Source organism: Lineus longissimus, chromosome 1, assembly GCF_910592395.1.
Source record: "Lineus longissimus chromosome 1, tnLinLong1.2, whole genome shotgun sequence".
NCBI classification, from domain to species: domain Eukaryota; kingdom Metazoa; phylum Nemertea; class Pilidiophora; order Heteronemertea; family Lineidae; genus Lineus; species Lineus longissimus.
The window spans coordinates 11,086,652-11,101,096 of record NC_088308.1 but is presented as its reverse complement, the minus strand read 5'-3'; the positions used below and the strand labels follow the sequence as shown (position 1 = coordinate 11,101,096).

The 14,445-nt window shown below is 39.3% G+C and overlaps 1 protein-coding gene across 4 annotated transcripts in view; it reads right to left on the bottom strand.

Moving 5' to 3' along the window:
- LOC135488165 (unconventional myosin-XV-like) overlaps nt 1-14,445 on the bottom strand; it is a 100,697-nt gene that overhangs the window by 13,944 nt on the left and 72,308 nt on the right. For 3 of the 4 annotated variants that reach the window (XM_064772645.1, XM_064772662.1, XM_064772670.1), the window contains 16 exons: nt 12,851-12,972; nt 12,066-12,272; nt 11,346-11,396; nt 9,615-9,729; nt 8,291-8,397; nt 7,808-7,855; nt 6,910-7,182; nt 6,252-6,324; nt 5,897-5,973; nt 5,131-5,344; nt 4,491-4,585; nt 3,886-4,060; nt 2,488-2,651; nt 2,071-2,139; nt 1,230-1,294; nt 39-62 (listed from right to left, as the gene is read on the bottom strand). In XM_064772645.1, coding sequence (XP_064628715.1) covers nt 39-62; nt 1,230-1,294; nt 2,071-2,139; nt 2,488-2,651; nt 3,886-4,060; nt 4,491-4,585; nt 5,131-5,344; nt 5,897-5,973; nt 6,252-6,324; nt 6,910-7,182; nt 7,808-7,855; nt 8,291-8,397; nt 9,615-9,729; nt 11,346-11,396; nt 12,066-12,272; nt 12,851-12,972 — 1,879 coding nt within the window. The remainder of the gene's footprint in view (nt 1-38; nt 63-1,229; nt 1,295-2,070; nt 2,140-2,487; nt 2,652-3,885; nt 4,061-4,490; nt 4,586-5,130; nt 5,345-5,896; nt 5,974-6,251; nt 6,325-6,909; nt 7,183-7,807; nt 7,856-8,290; nt 8,398-9,614; nt 9,730-11,345; nt 11,397-12,065; nt 12,273-12,850; nt 12,973-14,445) is intronic. The other variant, XM_064772653.1, reaches the window with a different exon arrangement.

The following is a 14,445-nucleotide window of genomic DNA, read 5'->3' as shown; positions in this document are numbered from 1 at the left end:
CAAACTTAAATATCACTGCAACCAATGCTAAAATGTACCTGGTCATAACACTCATGTGTCGCCTATGAATAAGAAAATATCATATCTAACATGTTATGTACACATTTTCAGAAATCTTGTTATCATATAACTTAATGAATATGATGATTTGAATGATATCACCAAACACAGTCATGCAATTTTGGTAACATTAGGTCAGCTTTCTCAGCTTTGGTACCATCATTTCACATAAGAATTACAGCATCAGGGAGCTTTTCTCCAAAGGCTCACTCTTAATTAATTTTAGGCCTGGAGTATGTGTAAAGGCAATGACTAAAGGGAGCATAAAGAAAAAACTGAATTGTCTCAAGGAGTATTTGATTTTGCATAGAACTCAGGTGGTGCTACACCAGTTTTTGACGTTACAGGACTTCATTACAGCACCAATTTTTACTCTGTACAAGTTTTCTCGGGTGATTTAAACCCTTTCTTCTGAGGACAAAGGCATGAAATTTTCATGGCTGAATAAATGTTACATAAACTATAATTGGGACCAACGATTCCTTTTGTCTTCATTAAATGAGCGGTCCTGTAATACAATGTAGATTGTGTACATTCAAGCACAGCGTGTAGCCAACTATCACCACATGAACTGAAACCTCTCACAGGTTCACAATAGGCCCTTTGCAGATACACTGGTACCACCTAGGGTCAGCCCAACAAACCATCTTTACAATAGATCTTCACGGTAAAAGACGTCAGACAATGGCTCGAGAGGAATAGTCTGGCGTCATTGACCGTAAAAACCTATTGTGAAGGTAGTTTGTTGGGCCGACCCTAGGTGGTACTGGTGTATCTGGCAAAGGGCGTATGACAACACTTTAAACTCAAAACTGAAAATTTGTTCCAAACCCTAGCTTACCAGAGGTGAGTTATGCTCCCTTTAGGTTGACTAGCTCAGCAAAAAGCAAGTGACAACTGTAAACCTCTTTATTTTTGCTCACCTAATAATATTTTTGCGAGGGGGTAAAATTGTAAAAGTTTAGGGGCAAAAAAATGTTTCACATCATGGTTTTATCATTGGTAACTGTATCCATTTGCAGAAATAACTGGAAACAAAATTTGTTTGAATGGATGCAAAAATAAAGTTGTTTACAGTACATGTTCAGTCTGATTTCAAGCAAGGTAAAGCCAAAGTGAAACAAGACAGACAGATGTCAAACTGACTGACATGATTTAAGAACACTTACATTGTTGGCATATTGACATTGTCCTTGGCCTTATGTTGTAAGGCAGCGAGCTTGGCTATCTCAATCTGAAAAACAAACAAGTTAAAATCGGGTATAAATACCAAAACATTTGCCATTACATTTTAAAAAAATGTTCAGTTATAACTATAATGTGCAAGACACCTCACAGGAGGATTAGCTTTTACTGAGGAAAATATAATTTTAAGCTACGTACATACACAGCTTAAAGTTATATTTTTCTCAATAAAAGCTAAACATTTTTGTAAATTCTTTGCTGAGTAACACACTCAGCAAAGAATTTACAAAAATTTAATTGCCAACTGATACACCAATGGAGAAGATTGAGTGGCAGTATAAAATATGCTCCTTCAAGGGACTGAGAAGAGCATGAAAGACCGGCATGCTGTGAAAGGGATACATCTCAAAGTGTACGCCTTCACAGAAGGTAGAATGTTAGTGCACATTTTCCTGTGCATCCTAGACTATCCCTTAACAAAATATATCAAACACATGTACTGTGAGTACTTTGTTAAACGATTGTTGGTCAAAACGTTGGTGATAGCCACTTTCATGGTAAAGTAATGAAGCATATTGTCAACGCCACTCATGAATCACATAATTGCCCCTCAAGGAGAGCATGCATGACTGGCACCTACAGATTCTTCATTTGTATATGGTAACGGACCCATACATGCCTTCACATAAGTTAGAATGTTACTGCACATTTTCTTCTGCATCCAAGACCATCCTCTCGACAAAATATTTCAAACAAATATATATTTACATATTTCAAAATAAGGCACTATAAGCCACTAAATATACATGTATGTAGCCCACTTACTGTTTGTTGATTTGAGAGTGAGGATCCCTTACAAACAATCAAGTTTCCATTGAGATAGCTGGGTAAGCTCTGGAAAGTAATACATCAATATCATGTGAAACTCAAATAGCCAAAATACAACACTCATGAAACAGTCAGTTTACAGCACTCGGGCATCAGTATTTTATTGTCCTTTAGTTTTCAGAGTGAGGATCTAATTTTACAATGAATTTTTACAATTCAATGACAAAATCCAATTTTTTTTAATGAACAGCGCAAGCCTTAAAGTGTTTAAAGCCCCCTTAAGCTGTCTAAACAAAATGCTTAACCTCTAATGGTAACACAATGATATCTGTGTCACAAGACTTGGAAAGCAATTTCACTAGCAGTCTTTACTGAAAATGTGAATGAAACAAGTAAAGTATACAACTTAGTTACCTGATGGTAGATTACATCAATGAACATTTCACCATACTCAAACTTGATGTCAAAGAACCACGTTGTCCTCTGGAACAGTAGATGGAAATCCTTCTTTTGATTTGACAGCTCAGTTGTCACATCAAATATGTATTCTGTAGGTTTGAGCGGTGCGTGGAATTGTTCTGAAAAAACAGCAAAGAGTGTTTTAATCTATGAAAAACAACTGCACGAAAAAACAGCTCTCAAGAGTACACTGACAGACCAGTGCTGTTCTAAGTCCTAAATCCTGACAAACAATTGGTTTGCTATCATATTTGTGTTTTCTACAGAATGATGGCTTGCAATATTTGGGGCCAGACTCAGTGACTGAAAATAAATTAAGTTTTCGGGAAAAGAGAGATAGGAACAGTAGGGGGCAATGTGGTGTAGTCAGGTTCCAAAACACTTTGGGTTCAAATCCATTGAGCCCTGCAAAAGAGGTTGATCACAGAACTGGACTGGATCTATCGATTATGCACACCAGCTCCTTTTGGTCTAAATTTACTGGACTAATTAGTCACCTGGTTTGTGATACCTATAACCTCGTCCCAATACACTTCAAATCCATTGAGAGTCACTGAGTCCTTTCATGTTGGTGGATTAAATAAGCAAATAGCAGCAGCTCCTTAACATCCCTTGATAGATTTTCGGTTGACAATGCACGTAAAACAAGGATCTGTTATTAGAAAGCACTATTTAAGGCGAACTTTAACTTTTTAAAGGGATCCAATCATAGTAAATCTCATTTGGACAAGTTGACCATACACGTGGTAACAATAATGATCAGTTTGGGGATTATCTTAATTTATTGCCCTGTAGTCCATGTTGTTATGAAATGTTAGCCCAATTGTCATCTGCAAGTTGCACGCCTAGTTGTGCGCCAGTGACGTGATTACCTCTCCATATTCCGCATATATTACGCTCGATCTACGCGCGATGCGTCAATGATGTGCCATTGACCTGATTTACGGGATGTCATTTGTGATGAGGATTGTACACGTGGGGTACTGCATGGTCACTTAGACGGCTAAAATTAATCAACAAAGGTTTTTCCAACTGTCGTCCATTTTCACCAGCACTTCTTGACAGGTTTCTTTTAAAGGGCTACGCCACTGGTAATTTATACTGGTGGGCCAGGAAAATAGAAATGCAGTTTCCACATTGCCGTCGTGCAGTCACTATACAAATTTGCTGAAACTTGTTATTTATAGTAGCTGTATATCTGTCTACAAAACATTAATACTGATATTCTTATTTAGTATGTACTTACACAATTGGATATTTTCAAAATCAATTACAAATTTCCAATTTTTAACGACCAGTGTAGGCCTTTAACTTAATTCTATCTGGCAGTTAGAGAGATTAAACGGGGCCCACCTTTTTCCACAACATAGTAGAGTGTGTACTCATTCCTCTCGAGGGGGTTGGTGATGTTGAGGTGGTTACAGATTTCCTCTATTACATCCTCGGCCACAGAACACGACTTGAGATTCAACATCAGGGGCAGACCACCAGGGAGGAGGAACATCTGCCGCTTGGTCAACCGCCCTTTCTGAAATGAACAATCAAAGAAAGTGTCAGCCATCAAATATTCCTGCTCCTGGCCACAACAATCGAATCCAGCCAGTCCCTGCTGTTCAAATATTTTTTATTTCTTTCCCGTAGTTCTGTCATGAAGCACTTTGAAAACTTCCGTTTCTCTAGAGATATGTCTTTGATAAAAACGATAGGACTGATATCAAATACTGTTTTTGTTCCCGACAATATATTCAGCGGATGTCACTAAAATACCAGAAGCCATAATACTGCTATACCGTGCCTTAGCGATTGACAACAGGGATAACATCATATACTGCAATATGACATCAATTCCAATAATTCATAAAATAACATATAAATTCCCCTCCCCACAAAATTTTCTTGAAAATGCAAGAAATGAAAAACCTTTTGATAATTTCATATGGAATTAACACTATACTCACCGAAAGAGCCTCAAGTTCTGTCCAACTTGGCACATTTTTCCTACCACCATATTTCAGTGTCTTCCTAAAGTTTTGTAATGCAACTGAAGCAATCGCTGGAATTGAGAAAAAAAAGTCACATACAGTCCTTCAATATACTATACAAGTAGGCCTCTTAAGCATCAATGGCTTTAAGGAGCTGCATGTCATACAGTGCTCATTTGAACCTGTGAATGACAAAGCAGCTCAAAGGCCGGGGGGAGGGGTCCAATCCAAAATCCACAGATTGCGAGTTGGACACCTCAACTAAAGCCACCTTACTGCACATAAAAGCCCTTCATGTCCAGTGTTGAAGTGTCAAACATCATCTTCTTTGAATGGAAAAAGAAATCGTTTAATGAGATTTATTCAAAGCATTGATATTTCGACTGAAGTACGTTGAGAAGTTTGTCTTTGAACATGCCGAAGGAAAACCTCTTTGGATAGTCTGGCTACTCACTCTCTGAGAAATCTGACCGCTGCAACAAAATATTAACAAAATAAGAAAACCTTTTTTTAAAGATATCATCTTTCCTGTGAAGGATCAAACTGTCTGCTGAGACCGAGATGCAAAAATTCAACCCTTCACATCCATAAAAGAAAGCATGTAAGTATTACAAACCATGATTGACCCTGTTGGTGTCAAAAGCTGCTTGCTGAAGGAACTTGAGGATGTAAGGTCGGAGGATCTCGCTGGTGTCAAAGTAGGCCGCAACAATCGTGAACAGACGCCATCCCTTGACTGAGCTGTCTGCTTTGGTGCTCTTGTTACTGGTGCTTTGCTTACATAACTGGCAGTAGACTTCGTCGCGAAGTGGAGGGTTGTTGTGGCAGGCCTGTAAAAGAAGATACACTTTCACCAGTTGAATCAAAGATGGTCCGTGCCATCACAAATGTGACTGGTCACAGCCAAACCAGGCACATGTTGCTCTTGGCTTGGCAAGTTCAGACGAACTGGTTGTTCATTTCAATGTTGTCTACCTTTTGTCAAATCTGATTACATCAATTTCTCCCATTATCTCCTGGTGTCATTTAGGCTCATCTTCTGTGTGACATGTGCCTGGTTTTGCTGTGACAAGTCACAAATGGTTTCCTTCTGTGTGCCGATGAAAAAGTAACCAGTACTGGGTAGCTGGCCCAGTCAGATGAACAGACATAAGGAGTCCTGACAAGAGGGCTCCCAAGTCGCTTTTATTACAGAATAAGCTCTGGCCTGGTGTACTGTTAAAGTTGTGTGATAAGCGTAGCAAACTTTTTTTTAGCCAAAACATAATTACACTGCAGTAGTTTACATACCCACTGAGCAGTACAATACATAATTGCAAAGCGATAGTTCGCATACCCACTGACGAGTGGTATAACATAACTAGCAATTCAAGGCTACTCACCATCAATATGACGTAGATACAGTCAATTTCCTTCTGGTTTTTAGCCACAGGGTAGTCTCCCATATACTTCATAATGGCTGGAAAAACAAAGTAGACATTTGATACATTTATAACCCATAGCATAAAACTTACTGATGTTCATGATTACAACTTTACATGAACTTCATATGCAAATTGTAAGAACCGATTTGGCTTATAGAACTGTTGTGTGAACATCAGTACAGTTCCACCCAAGATTGCCAGTCTTTGCAATGTTTGCCATCTGCTGTCAGGAACAATTAGATCATTGAGAAGCCATAATCATCTGATCTTACAGATTGAAAAGGATGAATGGAGTGATCTTTTGTCAACTTACCGATGAATGACTCCAGCGCTAGTTTATTCATAGCAGACGACTGCCACTTGAGCAAAGATGCTTGGATTGGTGACTGAAAACAACAATATTTCATTTCAAACGTAAATGTTTTTGAAACAGTATATCTGAGTGGATTTACAGACAACAGCAGTCAGATTAGACTGACATAAGAAGATTTTTTATTGCCTGCCTTTTGACCTGACATACCAAAACTACGTCACCATCGAACCATTGCACTAGTAAACAGTCTTCTTTTCAGCATTTCCTCCTTGCTATTAGTGCGTATTACTGCAGTCTTGAGTATGGCACTATAATAGCGAAGTAATTCTTTTGCTGGCTTAGAATCCTTGGTAAAATATACTGGTACAATTTATACCTAATGGCAACAGTGCAACCAGTCAACGTTGTCTTTAACCATGTTGCTAGAATCACAAGCGACATACTGGTACAATTTATATCTAATGGCAACAGTGCAACCAGTCAAAGTTGTCTTTAACCATGTTGCTAGAATCACAAGCGACATACTGGTACAATTTATATCTAATGGCAACAGTGCAACCAGTCAAAGTTGGGGGTGATTAGGGTGATTGTGGGTGTATGATATATCAGCAAGATCCCAGTATTCAGGTGCTTAGGCTGGTCACAACCCCCTGCCTACCTTGCTCCACTTGACCATCTCAGCCTGTTCTTTCCAAGTCCAATTCTGAGCCTTCTTGCCCTTCTTCTTGTTCAAACTACTGATCTTAATCCTCTCCAGCAGTTTAAACGTGCCCCGTATGGACCCGTCTTCCTTCCTCAACATCTCGTACTTGCTGAGTGACTCCCTGAAGTGGAGGATGGCAAACTCCATCATGGAGTATTTACCGTCTGGAGGAATACTGCTGGTGTTGCTGCGAATACTCATGTCGTCGCGTACGCTGCCATCTAACGACTAGAAAAGAAGAAGTAGAAGAACCTGAACATGAATCTGCTAGCAAGTGAACAATTTGTTAAATATTCTAACAAACCTTGACTTAAGCATGTTGCTCTGATTTGCATGTATTACAAACATCTTCAGCCTCATTTCGCATTAGGAGGGTGCAATCAAGTTGCATGTGCTCTGTTGGGTTTGACAGATTGGAACTAGGCTAAGGCCAAAGATACTTTTCAGTATGTTTTGTACGTACAACTCATTAAATCATAGGTGTGATAGAATTGAAACTGGTATCTGAACTAAAATCGAGACCTTCAGGTGGAGCTGAAACTCTGTCTCAAACCTTCAGCCAAAGAAAGTATTACAGGTTTTGGCTTGAATCCTAAATTTTAGCGCCACCCCCTGGTCTCGATTTTAGTACAGACCCGCCAGTGCAGTGTTATCATCAAACTAGCTGCTGAATATTGAATAGATCCCTGATCTTTGTTTTTTCATTTGCTGCATGGTGACCGGGCAGACAGATTAGGGACTTGCATTTCACTGGTTTCATTCTGAGTTGGTACATAATGTACTCAGAATCAACATTGCTTCTGAAAGTCACTCCTCGATCCCATGTTTTTTTTGAATAAACTGTTCAACTTACTCTTGCTTTTGTAAGCACCTGTGTTGGTATATTTGGAGTAGAAATGGCCTGAAATATACAAGTTTAAAGTCAGATGCCAAATATTAGATGACTGATACATCATGTCAGAGCATCAACTCGCAAATTTGGGCACTCAGAAATATAGTAGAACCTCTTTATTAAGGACACTATCGGGACTGACAAGTTCTGTCCGTAATAGAGAGGAATCCTGATAAAAGTGGTCAAATTGAATGGAAACAACCAATTTGGGACCAAACTTTGTGTCCTTACTTGAGAGGTTGTCCTTTATAGAGAGGTATCCGCTAAGGGAGATGCCACTCTGGGAGCAGAACATACTGACCCTTTTTTGTACAGGTGCTCCTTTTGTAAAAGCTAATAACCAGCTCTTTTTGAAGAGTCAATAAATTTTGGCATGTCTGGTGGCTTTAGATGACACGAAACTATATAAGTGCCTCTCACAGTTGCTTATCACCATTTTCTTACCTTGCTCAAGAAGCTGTTTGACCTTGACACTTCATGGCGGGCCATATTCACGACATATTCAGTGGGGAACATGCCCGCACGGCCATTGTGAGAACCAAACAGCCAACCTAGGAAAAGCACAACACACGTGAGAGTAACACGAAAGTGAAGAACACACGCAGAAAATTATTTTTCCAAACAAAGAATATTTTTGAAGAAGCCGCTATCTTCTGTTTAATTTAAGAACCTCACATTCTTTTCTTATGGATGCAGCCAGAACAATCAGGGACTTGTTAAAATTGAGTTGAGAGCTGAGCGTCATAGCTCTATAAACAATATTTGGGATTGTACTGTAAGTAGGATGAAACCGGAGACCCCGGAGAAAACCTATGCTGCCCGGGAGAGTCACCCACTGTCACATTAGTGTACTGGGAGTCATGATTGACATCCCTTCTGCTTCGCCTCAGTATCGTGCAACATACGCGCCATAGTGACGAGATGTCAATTGTGATTTTGACTGTACCAGAGGCCTATCAAGCATAAGGTAATGTAATTTTAAGAATATCTTTTGGAAGTTTTCAGGCTAGATTTAAGTTAAAGCTCTGTTTGATAACCTATGTATCCTGATTGGCAATATGCCAATGTTGAGGCTCTCGTGCACCAGGGTTTTGGCCATTTTGGGGCAATAATCATAATACAGTTTTTTGTTGGCCTTGACAAGACTATCACATTTTTCTTTTTACATAAAAAATTCTTCCGAAGAAAAAGGACATAGTAGAAAATTCAGAGACTTGGTGTGGTAGCATAACTGACTATCATGGTGTGGCATAAGTTAGAAACCGTTGTCCTGCACATTGTTCGGGTACTATTATTAACCATGGTTTTAGGAACAAAAATCAATATTTTTCTGCTCAAATATGAAACCAATGCAATTCATGAAATAACAAAAACTCCATTAAGTGAGTTGAGAAACTTAGGGCTGGTGAATGAAGAATCTTCAAAAGAATCTTCAAATCATGTTCAAATACTGTAACCCTCAAAATATACACGCCTAGTTATTTTTGCGAGTTGCAAAAATTCCTAAATTTTCATTATTTTGATTAAGGCTTTTCCGGATTTTTTTTCAGTTTTTTTTATAAAAAAATAATTTTGTAGTAATGTTTATTTGTTTTCATGAACTGATGTAATTCGCAAAATCTGCGAAACTTGGTGGGTTAAGAGTCGACCATACGTTTGGCCAACCTCTTATTTTGAAATCATAGAATGGAATGAATAAAACGTAAGCAAACAGATCTTTGTGGGACTGAATCTGGACTAAGGCACAATATTTTCATAACATACTCACCTCTATCTAAATGCATATCCTTGTTGGTCACTTTGATGATGTCACCCCTCTTGAAGCTCAGCAGAGTTGATTCTCGTGTAACGTAATCCTTTATTGCTCGAACATACACGGTTCCCTGCGGAGGAAAGGTATAGTTTATAGGCCACGTATGAGGCATGGTCACAAGCTTTCGAAGTGTCAGTTGAAGGTAAGACTATTTCATGGTCACACAGAATCAGTCTTTCTGTTTTATGAATTATGATTTGGACATATCTTTCAACAGACATAACAACTTTGCACCAACACAATGTCCTGAAGCTTTAACTTAACAGATTTTGGCTGTCCATCAATATGAACATTTCACAACCATGCAATTACCCTCACAGGTATACAAGTGTAGTTGAAATAGAGAGACTCAGTACACACTCTTTCATTGACAATGCTTTTCATCATAGAGCTTAGCACCATACAAGTGATAGCCTTTGGGTATCATTTGTTTTGAACAGAAGTCTAAACAAGTATGGGATTATGTAGATCACCAGATTTATCAGTGCCTTCCAGACGAAATGAAAAATAGATGCGACTGCATGAATTCATCTACATCCCAAATAAATTCCTCATAAGTCTCATAAATCATTAGACTCTGGGCAGCGATATATTTGAGATGAAACGCATGACTGCATGGTCAAATCAAGTAATATGTATGCTAGTTCTGTTGGGACATTCAATAAACAAATTCCTTTCAACCTCAGAGGTCAAGGCCATTGCGAAACTGACATATCATAGCACCTTAGATTGATGATTGCAAATATCTAAACTTGTGGGAGAGGTAGAAACATATGAAACCAAATGACATGCATGTTTGTACTGTTGGGTCATTCAATGAACAAATCAATTTCAAGGTCAGAGATCAAGGTCATTGTGAAACGGATTTATCACTCATACCCTGGACAGCAAATACATTGTCAGCCCATGCTTTTTCATGTTCAGGTCAATCAATATACCTGTATTACCTGCTTATTACAACCCGAATTTCTGAGCCAATGATGATATGGTGTCAGTGAAACCAACACAGGCCATTTCATGTCAACTACGAGTTGTCCGAGTACACACAGTATATTCCTTAGAGTTGACCATAGGTACCGCCATTTTGGCTAGACCTCCAAATCCTAAAGCAATTAGAACTCCTTCAAAACGTAGTGAATGCTCATTTCAAGGGCTGGAGTCTGTTCTTTGTTTTCCAGAGTATAGCCTCCCGGTTTTTAAATGAGCAATCAATTCATTTTGAATGAGTTTTAATTACTTGAGATTTTGAGGACTGGCCAAAATGGCGGTAGCTATGGTCAACCCTTAAATCCTCGACTCATATAGCAGGACCATGAACCTGACAAAGATTCAGGGATACACTGTGAAAGCGCACTTCCCATACTCATGGATACAGGGACGGGTTGGGCCTAAGCTAGTTTTGGTGATATGTGACCCGTCACAGCAAAACCAGGCGCATGTCGCTCTGAGCTTGGCAGCTTGAGACGGACTGTTTGATCAATTCTCTATTGTCTGCCTTTTGTGAAATATGAGCACATCAATTTCTTCCATTATCTCCTGGTGTCACTTTGGCTCATCTTCTGTGCGACATGCGCCTGGTTTTGCTGTGACGGGTCACATATCATATATTCACAAGGGAACCATAAGACATTCAAAATATTTTCTTGCATTTCATCCGATTTCAGAACGCCAATTTTCTCAACCTACCTTTTCCATGTCAATACAGAATGCATCCACCATACGTTTGATTTGGTTAGCCTGAAAAATATGGGGGCAAAGATATCACAGACCATGCTAAGCATGAAGTTTGGTTTCTCACTTAGCACTTTTACAGTGACAGGTCTTTCCTGAAAGTCCTCAGCATCCCAGGCTGTGCCAGGGATGAAAAAGAGCTTGGCTACTGTAAAGTGCATCACTTCACCTTCAAATCTGAAAAGGATAAAATGGCTTGGAAGGGATTCTTAATCCAACCCATGATGTCTCAAATGGCTATGATTTTTGTCTGGGAGGTTGTATCACGTCTCAACAAGCATCATTATTAAGCAACATCTATATTCCACCTTTGCTTCTTAATATCATTCCCTGTTTAGGTGTTGGCCTTTAAATTTGGGCTTTTTAAAAGGACTAAAAAACCAGTGGTTTTTTTTTGTAAAATTGAAGTACTTTATCTCCCTTGCACCGAGAAGTGTCATTTTAGATGGCAGTAACTGCATGCACACTACAGGTGCAGGTGAATTTTGAAATGTGTCCCTGGCTATTTTGGACAACTTCGTGTCTGGCGACAGCATTTCTATGGAAACGACGTAGTAATCTAGATGCAAATTAATTAAATCTGCACTTTCACACAGCTGCACATCCAAATGCTCTGCAATATTGGCAATCTTGAGTACAAATGAGAAATAGAAATTTATATTAAACAGAACCTACCCTATGTGAATATAATGTATATGACTTCCACTTCGACTGAAGAATAAGTGTGCTTGCCCTTGGCACAGCAACATCCATAATTTCTTCAAATCTGATGTGTTCGAGGACTTGGATGTTCTCATCGATGTAATCCTTCTGCCGAGTCACAAATCTCACTCCAGTGTGACTGATACCCAGCATCTGTGCTTCAGGTACCTGGTTACCGCCCTGTAAATAAGCCAATGAGACATAGCTCTAAATCTATGTTGGCTCTCAAATGGTGTTCCCTCGCAGTACATAAAGTCGTGGAACCTCGATAGCTGAATTGGTAGTGCAGTGGACTGCATGGCAATCCAAAAATCTGTGGTTCGAATCCCAGACAAGGCAACTCAATTTTCCTGTACTTTTTTCATTCTTTCTTTATATTAGCCGGGCTTAGCAACCTGAAACTATGGTCACTGACACATTGGTAGTAAAATGACACAAAATGTGAAATGGAACTTGATCGCATCATGCAATATCTTACAGTTATCTCAATCATACTCCATTTCTGGCAAAACTGGCACTGCATGCAAAAACAAGCCTACAATGAATGGGTGGGAAAATTTGTCAATAATTAACTTCAAATGACTTGTTTTTGGTCATACTTTGTAAAATTCTAGTAAATAAAAAAGTCAATATTTTTGAATAGGATTTTGAACTTTCAGATGAAATAAAACATTTTGTTCAAATGCCTTATTTTCTGTGTGAAATCACCAGAAAAAAACAGAGTACCATTTTTTTGGTGAAAGCATCTTTTTACTTACGTCAAGTGGGTAAAATCGAGAGAAATAGTTTGGCCAATCCCTGGCAAGTTCTATGACCATCTTCTTCACTTGATTCTTGTGCACGGAGGACGTGTAATTGAGGGGTGTCACACCATGACTCTCTGCAAGAAGAAAACCATACAGCATTAACACTTTGCCTACCTCCATGTATCCCGTACCCCATATAAAATAAATCTCTACCCCGAGACAGATATACAATGTATGGAACAAAATTTGTCACCAAAACTGTGTGCTGAAGAGTATGGAGGTCAAACGCTGTCAGCCGAAGAAATAAATTCAGCACTTTTTCATGTCCTAAAAGTGTGCGTGCAGTGGACCTATGACTTCAAGAAAAGTACAAAATGCAAGTATTCTTTATATTTAAACAGAGAATCCATCCTTGATCTTTATCTGGTACCTTCGTTGGTTGACATTCAAAGGAAGGAAACTAGCTGCAACCTGCACGAGGGCTCATTTGGCATGTTTGGATGGCCTACTAATGCATAATACTACAATGTAAACGGTAGATGCACTATGATAACCAGTCACCTGTGGTCATGGTGCAAATCTTGGAGTGAATGTCAGGCTAACTATCCCTACTAAAAAAAATTACCCTTGGCTAGGTTATTGTAAGGTATTTGTTGGGTATTCTAAGGCAAATGAGGGGGTAATTAGGCCCAGACCAAATTATCCCATCATTTCCCCTACAATACCCTACATTATAAATACTCTACAGTACATGTACCTTAGCCAAGGGTAAATTTTTCTAGTAAGGATAGTTGAACCTGGAGTCTTATGGTGTGTTCACACTGGATGCGAATTGAAACCGAATTCCGTAGAGCGCTCTCCGGAATACGAATTGATTAATCCAGTTTCAGAACATCGCGTCACACTGGCCCGAATACCCATTCAAATTGGTTTAAAACGCGCCACACTCAATGCATACTAATGACGCACCATCTATTATTATTATTATTATTATTTATTAACCTCCCATATGGGAGAATAAAATTTACGAGTACAAAACATATAAGTATATAATATCACAGTATCACACAGTCATTATTAACAAGTTAAAATCGCGTAAGGTGCTTGACCATTTCCATCCCCCGGCCATGCCTATTGCCAAAGTTCGGGTCAAAGAGGAGTGTCCTCAGCGAGTCAACACCACCGTCGCTATTAGCGGAGAATCCCGGCCTCGCCCTCGAAAACGAGGCCAAAACCGGGGAAAACCCCGCCGCGACGATGTTGCTGACCAGCGTACCTTTGACCAACGAACCGGCGGCAACATACCTTGCCAGGAAATGGAAATGCAAGTCACGTGCAAGGGAGTTGATTTTTCCCTATTCTATGGCATAACGAAAAACGATTTGAGTTAATGAGATCATTTAAATACATCAGTTAACTAGTTCGGAGCACTAGTTCCCGCGGTCAAAGGTCACTTTCCATGCGCCGGGCGCATGCGCAGTGCGATCGAAAACCTTAATTCGTATCAAGCCCGTCACACTTGAAATCTCAATACGGTTTCGTTGATTCGGATTAGCTGATTCGCATTCAATTCGGTTTAAGAACCGTGTTGGTTAAAGCGGATTGAG